The 20,224-nt window shown below is 42.3% G+C and overlaps 1 protein-coding gene across 3 annotated transcripts in view; it reads left to right on the plus strand.

Annotated features, from left to right (window-relative positions):
• The window catches only part of SPAG9 (sperm associated antigen 9), a 53,073-nt gene extending 35,762 nt beyond the window's left edge, over positions 1-17,311 (plus strand). For 2 of the 3 annotated variants that reach the window (XM_075178117.1, XM_075178120.1), the window contains 20 exons: positions 491-542; positions 2,711-2,841; positions 2,992-3,048; positions 4,017-4,190; positions 4,528-4,669; positions 5,519-5,611; positions 6,808-6,975; positions 7,156-7,327; positions 7,987-8,208; positions 9,165-9,357; positions 10,124-10,249; positions 10,460-10,540; positions 11,428-11,495; positions 11,802-11,950; positions 12,112-12,283; positions 12,588-12,701; positions 14,506-14,544; positions 15,966-16,142; positions 16,245-16,388; positions 16,776-17,311. In XM_075178117.1, the coding sequence (XP_075034218.1) occupies positions 491-542; positions 2,711-2,841; positions 2,992-3,048; positions 4,017-4,190; positions 4,528-4,669; positions 5,519-5,611; positions 6,808-6,975; positions 7,156-7,327; positions 7,987-8,208; positions 9,165-9,357; positions 10,124-10,249; positions 10,460-10,540; positions 11,428-11,495; positions 11,802-11,950; positions 12,112-12,283; positions 12,588-12,701; positions 14,506-14,544; positions 15,966-16,142; positions 16,245-16,388; positions 16,776-16,894 (2,593 nt within the window). In that variant the 3' untranslated portion in view covers positions 16,895-17,311. The remainder of the gene's footprint in view (positions 1-490; positions 543-2,710; positions 2,842-2,991; positions 3,049-4,016; positions 4,191-4,527; positions 4,670-5,518; positions 5,612-6,807; positions 6,976-7,155; positions 7,328-7,986; positions 8,209-9,164; positions 9,358-10,123; positions 10,250-10,459; positions 10,541-11,427; positions 11,496-11,801; positions 11,951-12,111; positions 12,284-12,587; positions 12,702-14,505; positions 14,545-15,965; positions 16,143-16,244; positions 16,389-16,775) is intronic. The other variant, XM_075178118.1, reaches the window with a different exon arrangement.
• Positions 17,312-20,224: the final 2,913 nt, after the last annotated feature.

Here is a 20,224-nt window from a genome sequence, read left to right on the forward strand (position 1 = left end):
GCTACTCTTATGTCATACCTAGGGGCGTATTCAATTGTTAAAAAGTCCCGCGGCGTTAAAACTAGTACAGTTAATACGGTAAAATCTAGCTGGATTTCAGCTCGCGGGATTTTCGGCGTTTCCGCCGACAATTGAATACGCCCCCTAGTGTAACCATGTAATGCCCAGAAAATTATAGTACCCACTCTAGATTCCAATATGGTTCCAATTTAATGCAGAACATTCCAAATGAACAATTGTCTCTTACACCTATAACTATTGAGCAAATAAAATTACCTGAGATTGAATGTGGTCCGGCAGGTTAGAATGGTCTGGCTTGAATGTGTGAATTAGCGTTGGGAGTCGCAGGAAACGCGGCTACGTTACAAGTTTGACTCCCCTAAATTTAGAAGTTGTGACAATTGTGACTTGTTGGATGTTGTGAGGTATAAATTGTCCATGTAGTCGCCCAGGATAACGTAGATGGTGAAAATCTTTTATTTTCTTTCAGGGCGAGAGCAGAGACGGAGGAAGCAAGACAGAAATCAAAAGACGAAGAAGATGTAAATTCATTTTATATACTTTTCTTGACTGTGCTGACCTGTAATTGGCATTTCCCAGAAGTGACTTCTGCTGAGCAGGAGAAGCTTATTTTCTTCTGGAAACGGAAGAGATGGTTGTATAAGAATTTGTGTTTAACATATTCTGTTAACCTATTTAATCATAAATATTTTGTTTAATTCTGTAATTTACCATATTATTGTATTAGTGGTGCTGAGAAATTAAAAATTACACTTCCCTTTTAATATATGCTATATTTTATATATCCTATAATCTACAGCAGGATGTAATCTTTCCTTGCAGTATACAAGTATTCCTACTGAATAACTGTCACAACATATAAACCCTCTTATGCAAATGTTAATATCTCAATATAGAAAATTTCCAAAAAACAACGCAGAGTTGTTGGTCAACTTTCACGTTTTTGGCCGTCTGTAACTGATCCTCTCATCAGATTGTTATAAACTGGCATTTTTATCTCCTCTGTAATAGAATATAAGCTATAATAACTTGTGTTTTTAATGATCCATTCACACACAAAAGGACGCACAATGTTCATACACAGTGGGGGCAGCCATTTTGTGTGTTAAACCGACATTTGTCACCTGGCTTAAGAATTCACTCAGAACTTATGCCACGAATTAACTAAAGTGAATCTGTCACCTGCGTTCTTTGGAGGCAGACATTTTGTGTGCTTAAATCGCAGCCTATCCTAGTAAATGGAAATGGTTACGTCACCTGAGGCACTCCATGACTTTTTATTTATTTTTGTAACTTCTGAGGTGCTGGTTCCTAGTGAATTGTAAGCCAATGTTCCCATGACCACTTATTGGTCCCACAAATGGCTGTCTCCACTGTGTGTACCTTATGGGTACATTAGTTAACAGCCTCACATTTCTGGTCATCCCACAAAATGGCTGCCACATAGTCATCCATTTCATTGGTTCTTTGTGAATTGATAGACTGCATTCTTCTAACAAAGATGGTTTCATTCTCCAGCGACTGCCTATATTGTGACAAATTAAAGGGGTGCATTTTAACAGCCCTTAATGAATATTTTACATAGTATACGTGTATTAAGTAATTCCTGCTGGCACCGTTCTTTGTTTTGCACCGTGTGTTTTGAATCTCTGCATATGATCTGTTATTTTTTTTATCACATGCACCTAGAAACGACCAATCATTGAAAAGCTACATGTTTTGTTGAACTCTCTTAATGGATAGCAAGTAAATTGAATTGTGGTTTAGTTTCTGGTTTTGCTGCCTTGTAACCAGGGAAGATCCTGGATATCCTGTTTGTACCATTCTAGTTTTCAGATGACTAATGTTCCTTTGTATAATACGCCAAACAATGAAAAATACAGAATTGTCTTTTTCCTTTCAGCGAGTATAAGCGTCACAAATTAGTGACCAACTTTAGTGTTTAATGAATGAATGATGCTGTTCACCAAAGAAGTTTTTCCTGTTCGGTTTCCTTGCTCTAAACATTGAAAGAAAATAAACCCTTTGCGCAGATGTGGGCTGTGACGCTGATCTGGCTACCAGCTAAAATGTCTCTTCACATCAGATTCACGGCTGACTGTCAGCTTGGACTGGAAATTGTCAATATAAAGAGCAGGGCCTGATTAAGCCGCTCTAGGTCAATATACTCGTAGCACCGCGACCTTTCACGCCAGGCTAACACGCAGTAGGCACAAATGAACTGGCCTTTAATGTAAATCCGGCATCCTCCAACCTCACCAATGTTATCATGTTTCAAAACACTGCTCCACTAAGGGTCACGCCAATCTTTGTCACTCTCTTAGTTTTAAGTAAAATCCTAACTGTATAGCGGAACGGAGGCGTGAATGAGCGCTACTGAGTGGGGAGGGGCCGGGCGCCATCTTTGTCTCTTCTACGCTCTTATCCTCAAGCGTCCGCCTAAGATTGTCTTCAGCCCAAAAATGTTGCACTCTTACACAAAAGCCTTGCACGCTAGGCTGCAACTTAGTCAGCCTATTGGATAGTCGGGCCCCAACAAAGGGGATGGTGCGTTCTGACAATTGGACCGTGAAGACCGCTGTTCAGAGACATTTTAGCTGGAATTCAGAACAATCTATGGCAGATTGGAATCCACATTAAACGTACTATGTTATAGATGTAATCTATCGCCCACATGTCTCTGGTATAGAGTGACGTTCCCACGGCTCAGAGAAAAAGGTTCACACGTGTGGAGATGGCTCGGGTACTGATGGAGAGGAACCAGTATAAAGAAAGATTGATGGAGCTTCAGGAGGCAGTCCGGTGGACTGAAATGATCCGGTATTTATTATTGCCTATAAATTTTAATACGTTTTTATTTGTAAACAATATGGTGATTTATATTTCGTTTTAGGAGCAGATTTTCTATTCGCTGAAACCATTGTGTGACTTGTACGTACTTGATCTGGAATTTCTGTCTTTTCTTACCAGGGCATCAAGAGAAAATCCTGCCATGCAGGAGAAGAAAAGGTCGAGCATCTGGCAATTGTTAGTATTCTATCATGATGGGAATGGTTTGTTGGTTTGTTTGTTTTTGGGGGGGTTTTATTCGCCAAAAGTTTAAAAAAAAAATAGACGTACGAGCATAGTCTCGTAACCATGTTACCATGCCAGGTGGTAGCACAGGCATTGTTTCCTGGCCATGTCGTCATGCCAGGTGGTAGCACGGGCATTGTTTCCTGGCCATGCCAGGTGGTAGCACGGGCATTGTTTCATGGCCATGTCTTCATGCCAGGTGGTAGCACGGGCATTGTTTTGTGGCCATGTTGTCGTGCCAGGTGGTAGTACGGGCATTGTTTTGTGGCCATGTCACCATGCCAGGTGGTAGTACGGGCATGGTTTCGTGGCCATGTCACCATGCCAGGTGGTAGCGTGGGCATTGTTTCGTGGCCATGTCACCATGCCAGGTGGTAGCGCGGACATTGTTTCGTGGCCATGCCACCATGCCAGGTGGTAGCATGGGCATTGTTTTGTGGCCATGTCGTCATGCCAGGTGGTAGTACGGGCATTGTTTCGTGGCCATGTCACCATGCCAGGTGGTAGTACGGGCATTGTTTCGTGGCCATGTCACCATGTCAGGTGGTAGGACGGGCATTGTTTTGTGGCCATGTCGTCATGCCAGGTGGTAGCACGGGCATTGTTTCGTGGTCATGTCACCATGCCAGGTGGTAGTACGGGCATAGTTTCGTGGCCATGTCACTTTGCCCAGTAGTACAGGCATATATTGTTTGCCACGTCTCTAGGAGTAAAACGCATGATACTTGGCCATCACAAGCCTGCAAGTCAGATCACACTCTAAACTATCCTCATGTAAGGTATGCAGAGGAGTTTGTTCTCTCAGCTATTCCCTTATTGCTATGACATTTGTGGGCTGTGACTAAAATGTTCTGATCTCGCTTTCATGTTCCACAAGTAAAACCTAACCGGGTGCCATTTTTTCCCCCCACCGTGTATAGTTTCAGCCGGCTCTTCAGTTCCTCGGGCACCACTTCTAAGAAACCAGATCTCCCCGTTAACGTCAAGTATAACGCTCCAACCTCGCACATCACCCCCTCCATCAAGAAGAAGAGCGGTGCCTTAGCCAAACTCCCCAGTGACAAGTACAAAGCGTTTGACTTCCTCAGTGAAGAGTGAGTGTCCTGTGTCCACACATCTATCTCCTTTAACTGTACACTGGAAAATGATGGACGACTAGTGTAGCTGAGTGACCGCTTAGTATCTGGGAATAGGCAAAGACAGCCGGTGTTGTGTGCATGGGGAGAAAAGCCTCCACCACAAATATATTCCTCAAATCTCAAGTTCTAACGAAGAAAAACATAAACTTTCTTAGTTTATTGGTAAATGTTACAAGTATACTGTACATATTACTTAAAGCAGCTTGTACACTTAGGCGGTCACTTGCGTTTTTGCATTTTTTTTTATTTTTTTTTAACAGACTAAACAATGTTGTGTGTCCTTGATTGACAGTGTCTCCACGGGTAACGAAGCCGCTGTAGCCTCCCGGCGGGAGCAGAAGCGGGAGCAGTACCGCCAAGTGAAGGCACACGTTCAAAAAGAAGATGGCCGCGTGCAGGCGTTTGGCTGGAGTCTTCCTCAAAAGTACAAGCCGGTAACGTATGATTCACATGTGCAATATTTCATTATTTTTTTTATTTTAAACCACTGCACAGACAATGACTTTCTCGTAACAGAACCTCAGAGCGTACTCTGGTGTTTTGTTACTAAAAGTCCCAGTATACTCTAAAAGTAACTTTACATTCCGCAAGTTATGGCCAATCCCCTTACTGTCTGTCTAGTTTTCTGGGAACGTGCTCTATGAGAGGAGAACTTCACTTTAGGTCTATCATGCAAATACCTTATGTATGTTAGTATGCTAGATACGCTCTCTCATAGCGTGTATCTACCATTTAATTAGATGTAGTGCCGCTCATGTTTGGGTGCTTGTGGCTGTGCTGGTTGGCTTCTTCTCCTTCCCTAGTTCAGCTTGAGGGAGAGTTTCTAGTCCAGGCCCCCTTGGCTAATGCATTGTCCGTGTCACAGAGTGACTTCTAGGTCCGGGGTAACTAATGTCCTTTACTTTTGTGAATCGGGTTCTGCTGTTTGCAAGTAATGGTTTAAATTGGATCCTTAAATGGGATTTGACAGGGATTGGTCCTACCTTTTTAAATAACTTTTTTAGCAGTTTGTCTTATTTCCTCACTCTCTCGCTGGAGTGACCTCCCCGCTTGTGGCTTCCGCTGTCCCTGACTATGGCCGTTCCCCACCAGCTTGTCACAAGCCCATCGGGGATATATGTAAAACGGACCATGTCTACTTTATATGTGTAACTGCTTAACACAGGGCCACAAAGGTGGACACGTTTCTCTCCTTAATACTCGCAAACATTTATACTGAAGGATGCAAACTGCTAGGAAAATGTTGTTGTATTGCAAATTTTATCTTTATTCCGACCTGACAGTTGCCAAACGGTGGACAAAATGAAGGCAAAATGAAGAATTTACCAGTTCCCGTGTATTTAAGGCCTCTGGATGAGAAGGACACATCCATGAAGGTCAGTACACTTTCTTATTTTATTTATTTATTTTATAAAAAGAAAAGTACAATTTATAATTTTACAATGTGTGTTTTTTGTTATATATTGTTTTATTTACTTTTTGTTTACCCTGTTTTTATTCATTTTAATCTGGAGCTATTTAACCTGAGTGTGTCTTACTGTTGTGGCACTACAAGTGCCAGAATGCCCTGCCCGGCATTGGCTGACATTAAACTGTGACTTGTAGTTCCACAACAGCTGGGTAAAACAGAGGTAATTGATTCGTATAGCGGAAGGGGATTGTCACGCTGATGGGTTTTCTGGGCTTGACAATCCCTAAACTCTGCTTACTGTGTTTTAATTGGACTATTGAGCACCATTGTGCATTCATGTAGATTATGTACGTGTACCTATCGTGTCCTGGAGCATTTCTTATAAAGCAGAGTTTCTCTTGCTCCATGTCCCATTATGTGTGTGTGTGGATGGCTGACATTGTTTTTACTTTTGTAGCGTAGTATCGACCAAGTCACACTTACAGACAAAGCATCCACTAATAGACTGGAAGAGGGTGATGTCCGCCGTGTATTGGGAAACCCCACCATAAACACAGCGTGATCTCAATCATCTTCGTTTCTGATCAGCTCCTGAAGCGTTGCATGTTTGTGAAGGGCCGCTAAACTTTAAATAATTTTTATTTTGGATTAGCGTCTTCTCAATACTATTATTTATTGGATAATGCTCTCCCTACTGTATATTATATGGATATTAGAAGTCTGAGTTCTGGAATCATCTAAAAGTCCATTAGGGGTGCTTTAAGCCTTATAATGCACAAGTTTTTCACATGAACTTTGAAATGTTGATTTTGGAACACACTGTTATACAGACGTTATTTACAGGAGTTTAGACCTATTACACACTCATGTATTTATTATAAAGGTAATATTTACAGGTGGCACGATGCAGGTCATGTACAAATGGTGGCCGTTGTGACAGCCTGATAGATCAGTGGCTGATTTGAGTACTGATGACTCCCAGAATGCATCATTCATAATTGTAACTGAGAGCCAGGAGGACTGCGGAAGGTCTCTGAACAGACCTTCTCTGTATCCTGGTAGTATTAGGTCCAGCATGCACTTATTGTGTTCTTACTTGGTGTGAAATAAGAACATTGTGCGATATTATCGGCTCACTGGATAACGTGTGTTACTCCGCAGCTGTGGTGCGCAGTCGGTGTCAACCTCTCCGGGGGAAAGACCAGAGACGGGGGCTCCATTATCGGAGCCAGTGTCTTCTATAGCGACATCCCAGGCACTGAATTAGACAACCAGAAACCCAGAAGCGAGTCCCAAAGCAGTTTAGAGAAATTGGAACAAGAGCTAAAGGTACGTTTCACAGAAGCATAGACGGCATTATACTGTTCTGTAGTATTATAGCTGAATTACAAGGATATTACTTTTATCTCCTCTGGGTAAGCTATATGCCACCCACCCCATTCACTATAGTTAATAAGAAGGTAATCCGGGCCAATTACCAGACTATAAAAATGTGTGCTATTTGCACAGGTGCAGCAGAAGGAGTTAAGACACCAGGATGAATTATCCAGTCTGGCGTGGATCTGCACCAGTACCCATTCCTCAACCAAGGTCATCATCATCGATGCCAACGACCCGGGAAAAATGTTGGATAGTTTTATAGTCTGCAACTCCCACGTCCTATGTATCGCTAGTGTACCAGGTAAGACCTTTGTCCTTCGGTCCTTGTACCGCTAGTGTCCCAACAAAGTACTCCCACATTCTATGTATCGCTAGTGTACCAGGTAAGACCTTTGTCCTTCGGTCCTTGTACCGCTAGTGTCCCAACGAAGTACTCCCACATTCTATGTATCGCTAGTGTACCAGGTAAGATCTTTGTCCCACGGTCCTTGTACCGCTAGTGTCCCAACGAAGTACTCCCACGTCCTATGTATCGCTAGTGTACCAGGTAAGACCTTTGTCCCACGGTCCTTGTACCACTAGTGTCCCAACGAAGTACTCCCACATTCTATGTATCGCTAGTGTACCAGGTAAGATCTTTGTCCCACGGTCCTTGTACCGCTAGTGTCCCAACGAAGTACTCCCACGTCCTATGTATCGCTAGTGTACCAGGTAAGACCTTTGTTCCACGGTCCATGTACCGCTAGTGTCCCAACTAAGTACTCCCACGTCCTATGTATCGCTAGTGTACCAGGTAAGACCTTTGTTCCACGGTCCATGTACTGCTAGAGTCCCAACTAAGTACTCCCACATCCTATGTATCGCTAATGTACACATTAGATTTATTATTACTAGTATCTAAAGAATGGATTAGTTTAGAAGCAACATTCTAAGTAACCAGATTTGTTGCTTTTGTTACAGGGGTGATGGAAACGGATTACCCCACTGGAGAGGACGTCAAACAAGACATAGACTGTGGTCAGACGGACAGATCCTCCTTATCCGAAAGCCTAGTGAGCAGCACGTCCTCCACTGACCAGGCCATAGCGGGAGTCAAAGTTACCGCTGCCTCTGTGGAAGAGACCCAGCACTCTGCAGCACAAACGCCAAGCGTCATATCCCCTGAAGCAGAACTCAGTCCAGGTAGAGATGACCTGTAACCTTTGTCTGGTCCAATGAAATTACTCCATGCAGTGAGTGCAGCTTCCGGAGAATTAAATGTTCTCCCTGTGACTTATCTTGGAGCTTCTCTCAGGGTTTCTGGGACTGCCATCCCCTGAAAAGCAAATAGGTGCCCTGTTTGGGCGTCCCTCAAGCCCTACATCGCAGAAGCCATTGATTCATATCTTGCACTGATGAGATCTTACAAAAGTGAAATAGCTTGTCAGCAACCTGGGTTTGTGATTCTGCATATCTGGCTGTATCGTGCTTGTATAAACCAGCTGCTCTGAAAGCCGTATTGGCGAATAGATCTCACAGGGTGAGGTTTAATCGTTCACACTTCGGTAGCCTTTGATAATGCTGGTTGTCTGCCGCAATATTGGTGGCAGCATGGTGGCTCAGTGGTTATCACTTCTGCCTCACAGCACTGGGGTCATGACTTCAATTTCCGACCATGGCCTTATCTGTGTGGAGTTTGTATGTTCTCGTCGTGTTTGCGTGGGTTTCCTCCGGGTGCTCAGGTTTCCTCCCACACACCAAAAACATACTAGTAGGTTAATTGGCTGCTGACAAATTGGACCTAGTCTCTGTGTGTGTGTGTGTGTGTGTGTGTGTGTGTGTGTTAGGGAATTTAGACTGTAAGCTCCAATCGGGCAGGGACTGATGTGAATGAGTTCTCTGTACAGCGCTGCGGAATCAGTGGCGCTATATAAATGGTGATGATGAATAGCACGTTAATAAGATGGAGTCCGTAACAAGGCTCTGGTTGACACAACATAACTTAATAGCTTATATGAATGAACACGTCACCGCGTTGCTTTTGCGAGAGAGGTTTTTACAAGGTTATCTTAGACGAAATGACTACTTTTATTAATGTAAGCTGTATAACTTCTAGTTTTATCTTCATTATCCTCCGTGTATTTTGTTCCTGGTGACAGATCCAGACTCTGCCAGTTCTGAGCTGGACGATAACGTGCCCACTGCAGAGGAAGCGACAGAGGCCACTGAAGTGGGTGAGGGATCCACAGATGAAGTGGCAGATATCTCTCAGGCAGGGATCTATACGGAGCATGTTTTCACTGACCCACTAGGCGTACGGAGCACGACAGAGGACACCAGCTGCCAGCCTAGGTGAGCCTTAAGTGTAGTGTTGCTGATGTGGGTGGAGCAAGGTGATGCGCTGGTCTGTGGGCGGAGTTTCTGGAACGTGTGCGGCCGACCCTGTGGTATAGTGGGCAGAGACCCAGAGGAAGGGAAACTGCAACTATGTCATGATTGGCTTTTTTGGGGGATTGATTTGTGGGGGAGGTAAGATACCCCAACAATATTAACACAATGCAGTAGTGAATTATAATGCACAAGTTTTAATTTGAAACAGAGTTTCTCTACCAGACGCGTTTTACCGTCACTGACGGGTATATAGTGTATTGTATCTTGTCACCATATTACAACTCGACAGCGGCATATTTAAACTCCCATGAGCATCTGGGCTATGCTGAAGCCACAGCTGTCCACTTCACTTTTTTGTGCCTGATCTCACACACCGCACCATAGTTCTGAAATATCCCCTTATTTGTACTCTAAGTTTAAACACAGCATGTTCCTCGCTTAGTGTTTTACTTACAGTAATATAATAAATATCAACTCCAAAGTTCATTGAAATATACAGGAAGTCCCACTCGCCCAGCTCATTGATATATTGTGTCAAGGACTTACCTGCAGCACTGAATTTAATGAGACAGGGGGGGTCAGTACTGTTAAGGGTCTTCTGCTACTACCAAAACCTCCCTATTATAATCAGCCGCTGCCACCCGCTCCCAGGATAAAGCGCAGAGGATAAGGAATTACGTAGCAACTCTTATGTTAATAAATATACTTGTGTTGTATTCCACCCCAGCAATGACTCTGACCTCTATAAAGATGGGGTCGCGACACTTCCTAGCGAGCAGGACCTCATGAGAGAGGAGGCCCAGAAGATGAATAGCCTGCTGCCTACTATGTGGCTGGGAGCACAGAATGGATAGTAAGTAATCTGCTCACCTGAAGTTTGATTATTCACCAGTAGAGTGCGCTGTTGATCATTTATGTATTGACTATCGTTTCAGAGAGCTGTATTTAGAAATGCGCAACTCTGTATGCTAAACTGTCAGCCACTGACTCCTTAACATGATTTTGTTCTGTTATGTTATAAACTTAAAGTACAAGGTTTTTTTGTTTTTTTGTTTTGTTATAGTTTGTATGTGCATTCCTCTGTCGCCCAATGGAAGAAGTGTCTGCTGCAGATTAAACTGAAAGACTCCATCCTCAGTATTGTGTGAGTAAGATACACGGGGGAGCTTGAAAATCTGCTATTAGGCAGGCTATTGTCTAATGATCCGTTTCTACCATATCTGCCATGTTGTTCTGGAAGTCGGCCTGTTGTAGAGAAATTTACAGTTGTATCCTATTCTCTCCGTTTCTTTATGATGGACCTGACAGGGCTCTTGGGATAGGAATCTTTTTTATTTTTCCTCTGATTTGCACTGTTCAATAACTTCTTTAAATGTTCTTTGATCTTCATGATGAAGCTCTTAATAAGAAATTCACTAGTCATCTGTTCACTGATGACGGCACTTATTTTTAAATCCATTGAGAACACTTTTGAGTACACCTATGTACAAGTAATCAATTAAGTGCTCTCTGAAGACAATTGATTGCACCAGGGTTTTGGTTGTACCTTTACAAAAAAGGTCAATATTTTTGTGGTAAATTTATTTATTTTTATTTTTTTCTTTAATTATTTGTAGTTAAGAAAACACTTTTAGGTTGTGTTTCGGTTTTTTGTTTTTTTTTTTGCTTTATATTTTGAATCAATGATATAAGAAAAAAATATGCTAAATGGGGCCCTTTTATTTATTTTTTAAAATAGCTGGTGTATTTTACACTGACGGCACCAAGGCTATACAGCCTAAACATGCTTGCAGCACACTTTGAGTCTCATTATGGGCTAGCTTTACTAAACTGCAGGTTTAAATAAGTGGAAATGTTGCCTATAGCAACCAATCAGAGTCTAGCTGTCATTTTGTAGAATGTGCTAAATAAATGATGACTAGAATCTGATTGGTTGCTATAGGCAACATCTCCACTTTTTCAAACATGCAGTTTAGTAAATATACCCCTATGTCTTAATCTCATGTCGTGGTATTTCCTCCCCCTTTTCAGGCACGTGAAAGGGATTGTGTTGGTGGCATTGGCTGACGGGACACTGGCGATATTCCATCGAGGCGTAGGTAGGTCTCGATCCGAGAGGTTATATGCTAAATAAATATGGATTAATGATTAAAACCATCAGGTTTCATATAAACAAAAGCAGCCTTTCTATTTTTAAGGGTTTTGCTCTTAAAGGGGAACTCCAACCTCAGTCAAAATAATCTTCTAGACGGATTGCTTGAAAAGCAAAGCATAATCCTCTTTTAATTGTTAATAAAATAAGAATTTAAAAAAAAAAAATGCATTGTAGGTTATTAATCAATAGATGTGTTTTGGAACTGAACAGATCCATTCGCCCTTATTAGTTCTGTGATCTCTCTCGGCAGATGGTCAATGGGATCTGTCGAACTACCACCTTCTTGACTTTGGCCGCCCCCACCATTCTATTCGATGTATGACCGTGGTGCACGAGAAGGTTTGGTGTGGATACAGGAACAAGATCTACATTGTCCACCCGAAGGCCATGAAGATAGAGGTACGGGAGAACTAGTGCTGAGACTCCTGGTTGTGATTGGTCAATGTAGTAGTGGTGTTAGGACCAACGGAATACGTCGGCACTCGGAAGACTTCCCGTTATTGTGCTGTGCCCATTGTTTTGTGACTCCCTTTCTCCTTTTTGTTTTTCGCGCTCTCCAGAAATCTTTTGACGCCCACCCAAGGAAAGAGAGCCAAGTAAGGCAGCTAGCCTGGGTGGGTGACGGCGTTTGGGTCTCCATCCGGCTGGATTCCACCTTGCGGCTCTACCACGCGCACACATACCAACACTTACAGGATGTCGACATTGAACCTTATGTTAGTAAAATGTTAGGTGAGTTTTTGCTAGAATTAAATCCTAAATTATTAATCCATATTGAATTGTGCAGAACAAAATTGAGATTACAAGAAAGATTAGAAGAGGTTTCATTTGATACAGTAAGAATGTTGATGCACAGTTGGAACAAATGTCATTTTGTATAAATTTGTGTGTGTGGGTTGGGTGCGGTTCCTTGGAATATTCTCAGTGATGGGACAAATGACTTTTATTTAGGAGATGTAAGAAAAACACCTAAAGGAGGTATGCAGGTTTGTTTTGTTTTATAAAGTAATGTAAAAATACTTTTATTTGTCTCTAGGCACCGGAAAACTTGGGTTCTCCTTTGTTAGAATAACAGCGTTGATGGTGTCTTGCAATCGACTTTGGGTAGGCACAGGAAACGGGGTCATTATCTCGATCCCCTTAACAGAAAGTAAGTACACGGGAAACTTTGACATGTGTATAGGTGTAGTGATAACTATGCAGAGACCAGTGCACAACAACTCCCAATTGTAAAGCGTCACAGAATTATGCTGGCGCTATATAAATGTTTGTGATGATGAACTGTCCTTTTTAATATCGATATTGAGTGGTTCAAGTCCTTTATTTAACGTTCAACTGGTTGTCTCTGGTTTGCAAACTGTTAATTTTTTTAATTTTTTTTTTTTTTGCTGCCTTCTGGTTTTGAAATAAACCATTACGTGGAATGTAACCCATCTACTTGTGAGCTGGATGTTTCAGCCGACCTATATCATTTCAGTTTGAAACCATAGCACACTGGGCTCTCGCGCTGCCATCCCTTCACCATTTACTAGAATAGCGTGGTTCTCCAACTTTGCGCCAGTAGAAGGCAGAGATCCCCCAAGAGAAGTAGGGATACTTAATGCTTATGGAAAAAATGCAGCCCATGCGCTGAGGGGTCTTCACGTATTGCTGGACCGGTATGGACCTGCTAGGACACGTTTTATCCTACATTGTGCGGTAACCATGTGCCTGGGTGTCCGGTTTCTTCATAATGAGATAAATATGGCCCACTGGTGTCTCTTCTCTGGGATGCAGCAGCGGAGCATTGAAATTGCTCTGTGCCTTAACTATTTGGCAGCCGTGCACTGTATTAAAACTGCAACAGTGATTGGACAACCATGTTTTGGGAGCGCAGAAACTGGCATCCTCATCTGTCAATAACATTCAGTTCTTGGGACCACAAGTGCAACACATAGTGTTGGAAGTGACTGCTCTCCTCTGGACAGGAAGTCTTGTGATGTCACTGCAGTGATGTCACAATGGCTTCCCCCACTGGAGGACCTGTACCAGTTACTATTCGATCCATTTAAATGGAATCTAACAAATGCTGCGCTGTTAGGCCCAATGTACACTGAATCCTTTACTGCTGGCAAGAGGAAACTCCTGACAAATCCCAAATAAAAAAACTTATAACACTTCCCTTTAAGTTTACAATGATATACACACATTTAGACATATATCACATTGGGATGCATCCCAAACTCAAACTTGGCTATGCAGGTGGTAATCTTAGACGATGTTAGGAAAAAAAAACAGTTTGCAAATCCTCTTTTATCAATCATCATTTCATATAAAGGTCTGTTCTGCTAGGTATTGACACTTGTATAGATTTTAAAAAAAATAAAATCTGTTTGTTGTAGAATGTGTTGTTGGTCCTGTCTCCACTCAGTCTTAATGACTTGTTTTCTGTTCTGTATCACATAAATTAATCTTGGACTGAGGAGAGGAAGTTGCTGCCACATTGACAGTAATATCTGATCAGCTTTCAGACTTCAGTTCTGGTTTATATTCACTGTTCTCCGCCATATCATGGAGAGGCTGAAAGCTAAAGATAATCCTTTAATGACTGAGATACAATGGGGAAATCTATCTGGAGAAAAGCAACGTGTGGTGCCTTCGTCACTCGGCGTTCTCCTCCCATCCTGAGCCGGTGGTGGTGGTGGTGGTTCTGTTCTGGGTTTCATGCTTTTGGCTCCGAGCTGAATGTAATTTCTTTATTTTGACGTTCACCAAGGCATATGGACAAATTATGTAGTTGTTCACTGTACACAGTTTAATGTATCCAAAACCGGTCAGATGACTGGATAGAGGTTAATCCTAGAACCCAAGTATAGTTGGTAGATGTTGTCTAATCTTTGCCTACCAGGTTCTCAAGAACTTGTTCTTCACTCTTCTACCCTGTCCACCACCCTCCCCTTACTGTCTCACTATAGCTATTATACTGCACCAGGGCCGGTTACTTGGGTTAAGGGGTAAGTGCTGGTACAAAGCAAAAAAAAAAACCTTTTCCCTTCGGCTTTAGTAGCCACTTAGTTCTGGCTGTGTAGAGTCACCCCTTGTATGTTCCTGAGTGTCGTCTTCTTCTGGAAGTCCCCCCTAATTGGCAGTAGTGTCCTGTATTACTAAACGGCTCAGCGGTTTAGTGTCCGCTCACGTGTCGCAGCTAATCTTAGTTGCTGTCCTTTACACTGGTCACCACATCAAGCCATCCGCTCTTGGGCTTCTCATCCCTGCACACCGCTCTCTCTCCTTGGACCTCTCTCCTTGTGTCATGGCCTCCCTAATTCTAATGGATGTGTCTTGTAAATCTAGTATGTCACATGGAAGATTAAATCCCACTTACCGTAGGTGTAAAGTAACGAACTCACAGACATGATATTGGTAATGTCTACCCTGTCCATACGACTCGATAGGCGTTTAAGCCTGCCTGACGTTTTAATGCAATAGGAGCAGACGTTTTTTGGGCTGAAGCATAATTCAGCTTAATTCAGTAGGGGGCTAGTGACATGACTGATGGCCACAGTGCCTCATGCGTCAGGGATGTCCCTGGTTTCTGATGAGTTCATAGGCTGCATTCTCATCAATTTCAGTTGGGCCAGAAAATTGCTGTTGTTAATAGGTACACTATTTTATCTGGGGTCGGATTGGCCCTTAAAATTCCCCAAATCCTGAATTGTCTTCAGGTGCCTAGATAATTGCTGTACATTTTAATGAAATACGTACAGTGCTAAAGGGTACAGTCAGTTTATCATGGTACGATAGACTCCTTCAGACGGGAATACTGGCGGAGGTTCTATGAAGCCTTCGTTCCTCAGATAATCCAAACTACCTTAATGTCTAGATTCAACCTACTGATGCTTTCTGAAAGCTCTTTATTGTGCAAACCCATGAATAATTTTGAACAATGAAAGTGGACTTAGTAGAGGCGCACATTTTGTGTATTGTTTTGGATCTCTGTTCAGCCCACAAGTTGTCTGCCTTTATTGTATAAGGTACTGGTCCATTTGAAGTATACGAAATGACCAAACGAAACGGTCTTCTGAAAGGTTGGCGCCTCCTTAATATCGTACTATACACACAAGTAGGTGGATGTGTACATTAGTGTATAAGGAACATTGTGGGTCAGACGATGGGTTCTAGATTACGTCTAATTGTGGGCATGCTGGGTTCTAGGTTGTTGCTAGATGAGCAAAAAACACATTCCATTCTCTTCCTCCTTCAGAATCTAAGCATGCTGCGCTAATATTTGAAGCTATGTCTTGAAATACTAAATGCTGACTGTAATTTCCCCACTAGCTTTCCTTTTTAGATGCCAATTGTCATCCGTGCTTCTAAATGCACATCCGTGCAGCTATTAAATCTGCAACCATTTTTTTTTACTTCCACGCTCAAGCGAATAAAGCGCTGCCCGGTGGCGGGAGTCGTCCAGGAAGCGTCATCCGTGTCTACGGCGATGAGAACAGCGACAAAGTGACCCCTGGGACATTCATCCCGTATTGTTCTATGGCGCATGCTCAGCTGTGTTTCCATGGTCACCGCGATGCCGTCAAATTCTTTGTTGCGGTACCAGGTAGGTGTGTTGTTTCTGTTACCGATGCCGTATAATAAACACAACTTTCGAATGTAGAAGAAGATCTTCAATCCTGACGTGCTTGTTTGGTCCTTTGCCCAGGTCAGGTAATATACCCATCCAGTGGGAGCACGCCAGATGTGTCGGATGATAAAGGTGCCACGTCACAGCAGGAAGCGGGCAGCCTGGCACAGAAGTCCATGTTGGTGATGAGCGGAGGAGAAGGATACATTGATTTTAGAATGGGTAAGAGCTAAATTATAAGTCTATAAAGAGACGCCTTGTTCTATAGGCTTATTGGAATAGGACTGTGGCAGATTGATTGGTTTCCAGGTTAATATACTTTATACCGTGTAAAAGATGAATTAAACAAATGATAATTAGTATAGAAAAGCGGATGTTGTAAAATCACGCCTGTGCCATCCAATGTAGAGCTGTATTTTGTGTGCAAGGGTAGGACTCTATCAGTTCACTGGTAAGCAACGACGTCGGTGAGACGAGACGTACACAATTGTGAATGATGGACCAGCTCAAAAAAAATGGCTGCCTCCGCTCATCTCTAGTGATCTCTGAGGAAGGCGCATGTACGCACAGGGCTTACACCATTACCTAAACTCATTTGTGCTTCCTCAGGTGATGACGGCGCAGATTCTGGGATTTTGGAGGAATCCTTACAATTCGAACCTTCCATGGCCAAAGTGGAGAGAAGTCACCTAATAGTCTGGCAGGTCATGTGCAACAGCAACGAGTGAACAGGAGAACATCAGAACTCTAAAACATTTTGCATGGTGTATATATTACCCCCCCTCCCCCCTTTTTTTTCCTATTTTGTATTCTTTTATCAGTATTTTAACACTTCAGCGAATGTATAAAAATGTTCTCTTCACACTCATGGCGAAATGCGTCGTTCTGCCATAGGAACACGTGGCATCGTAATGTTCTTGACTTATCTTGCACTGTGGTGTACGGCATACACACACGTAGAGTTTGTGGTCTGCTAACGAATCCGCTCTCCTTATAATAAGCTAGATAGTCACGCGTCGTTTCCAGTCTCATTAAGGAAAAACAATGACATTGTGATAAAACAAGAGACTTATGACACTTGCATATGCTCCATATTGGTTATGATCTCCAATGTGTTTTGTAACTATAAAATATAGTTTGCGATACACAGTTGTTGGCTTAATATGAATTTGAGGCTGTATGTCAGCTACGTGTAATAATCCCATTGGGCCGAATTTTGTTTTGTTTTTTCATCAATTGCTTAATTGTCTAAGATTTATGGATAGAATTAGATTAAAAAGCAGGACCAAAACGTAGCTTGCACAACAAGGCTTAAAGTGTACCCATCACTGATACTCAGAGGAGGCGGCCATTTTGTTTACTGAGCGGGGCGGTACACCTGTCAAACTGTAACGCAGGTGTCCTAAGGCGGGCTCAGGGAGGACAGAAACCTCCCGTGGAGCAGGAGGGCAGGTTCTGCTCCACGGGAGGTTTCTGTCCTCCCTGAGCACGACCTTAGTCTGCATTCCTGGGAATGCAGACTGCCGATTGGCCAGTAAACGGTGACCTCACCAAGCCACTTTGCGCCTTATGCCTCAGTGATGTTCCTAGTAAATTCATTGGTGTAATATAGGTCCCAGCTACAAAATGGACGCCTCGTCTGCATCGTGGCGGCGGGCACCCTTTACATGCATCAGTTGCCTGTGACGAACGGTTCTAACAAGGATTGGAAGGTAACAGGAAATATCTACAAGATATTGCTGGTTGTTCATTTCATTAGTTTTGTTTTTAAACAGCTTTTTATTGTTATTTAATATTGCTGTGTACATCTGAAGTGTTTTTTTGTTTTAGTTTTATGTATGTGTTTATAGAAGGATTTAAAAGTAACCTAACCCACATGCACTGTATATAATAGTACTCCGAACAAAGTTTGTAATCTTTCCCATTTTTGGGGGGAGGGGAGACGCCCCTTCCCTCTGGGTAATGAAGCTGGACCCACCTTCCCAGTAACAACCAAAAGACCAGCAGCGCTACATTTGGGGGGTATAATTAATAAACTGGGTTTGACAAAGTGGAGATGTTGCCTATAGTAACCAATCAGATTCTAGCTGTCATTTATTTAGTACATTCTACAAAACAACTAGAATCTGATTGGTTGCTATAGGCAACACCCAGTTTTTCAAACATGCAGTTTAGTAAATATACCCCTTGGTCTCTCCCTATTTTAATGCAGTATAGCAATTGGTTGCTTAGATCTGCAATCAATAAGATCCTTTTGGTTTATAGGGATATGTGTTACATGGGCAGCTATGTAACCATAGAACGAGATCTTTCTGCCATGTCTTCCCTGACTTTGGCTGCCAGAATCTATGCTTTAAGTCAGGCCTGTCCAACCTGCGGCCCTCCAGGTGTTGTGAAACTACAAGCCCCAGCATGCTTTGCCAGTAGACAACCTGTTGATAGCTGGAAGGGCATGCTGGGACTTGTAGTTTCACAACACCTGGAGGGCCGCAGGTTGGACAGGCCTGCTTTTAAGTCTTTGCTCATCTGTCCCAGCATTCACGCACAGGTGGAGGGGAAAAAGTGGGACTCTGCAAGAAAACACAGAGGAGAAGAGATGAGGAGCAGGGAAAACACAGAGGAGAAGAGATGAGGAGCAGGGATGTGTGATACACCAGCTCCCGTCTAAACGTTTTTTGCTCGGTCTGGGGGCCACATAATGTCTGCTGCCTGAAGCTTAAGTTTTTATTTTGTGATTAATTTATTTTTATAAACATAAAACTGGTTAACGTGCTACAAAAGTTGTATTTATTGGCTCACTGATCAAAGGTAAATGCAAGCTGCACAGACTGTATAGGAGCAGTATACTAATAAGACAGTCACCAGTAATCTTCACACAATAGGAGTGTTTCAAAAGCCTTTTTTTTAGAACTGATGTTTGAGGAAGTTGTGATTGTCTAATTACACTAGACATCTATCCTTGATCCTTATTGTCCTGCAAATATAGCGTCACTTCTCCCTTACCCACGTCTGTGGCTATTCAATACGGCATTTCCATATTAGATGGTCTCTGTTCTGGAGTAATGTGTGATAGAAATCGGTTAACTATATTTATAAAGTTTTATAATCTTGCAATCTAACCACGGTGTCCTAGCTATCACTTAGTTTCCAAAATATTCTTATACCCAATATTAGAGAAAAAAACACACATGCTTCCAATCTTGCTATGCAAATCCATATAGTGTAGATGCCGTCTCACAACTTCATTATACGATAAGCATTTATTGTTGTTGCTGATCTTTTTTTATATATTAAGCTTATATTTGATAAAACAATGTTTAAACACCTCCGGTTGCTCACGGGGATCAATCAAATAGCGTCTTGAGAGAGCATTCTTAATGAAACCTTTACAGCCTGCCTATTGACGTTAAATAGCGCACTTGTTATAAATTGCAGGTTTACAAAAACACATTCTGTAGTTTTACCCAATGCCAATAGTATGGTGTCTCTTTGTGTGGCCTTTTAATGAACAGTTTAGGAACAGTAATTGTGTGTATCAGATCTTGATTTCATTCACAGTACAAATTATTTTGGAACCATCAACTGTTGTTCACACCAATGTGTTCTCTAACTTTTCAGGGAACACTACATCAAACTTTGATGTTTTTTACGAAAAATACATACTAACAAGCTATTATTTTGTGGCAATTTCAACTAGTGTGCATGTGATGTTTCACCTTTTACTTGCTGTATTTACATCTATTTACAAGCTATAAGCTGACATAACTGTCTTCAACATCTATGGTATGTTTCCACCGTTACATCATTTGCCCAACAAAATGATTCCTAGTGAGACTTTATTCCAATTGCAAAACACAAAGGAGAACTAGCACCTGTTATATCTGGGATATAGTTGCAATTTTTCACCTGAGAGCAACAAACATTTCCATTGGTATAAAGTCTGTTTGAGGGATTCTCACATCTGTTACAATTTGAGGAGTAGGAAGCGTGAGCTTGGGTCCAGTTTATGGTTAGATTTTGTTTAGGGATTTGGATATTTTTTTCAAAGTTTGATGTAA

The sequence above is a fragment of the Mixophyes fleayi genome, chromosome 6, assembly GCF_038048845.1.
Source record: "Mixophyes fleayi isolate aMixFle1 chromosome 6, aMixFle1.hap1, whole genome shotgun sequence".
NCBI classification, from domain to species: domain Eukaryota; kingdom Metazoa; phylum Chordata; class Amphibia; order Anura; family Limnodynastidae; genus Mixophyes; species Mixophyes fleayi.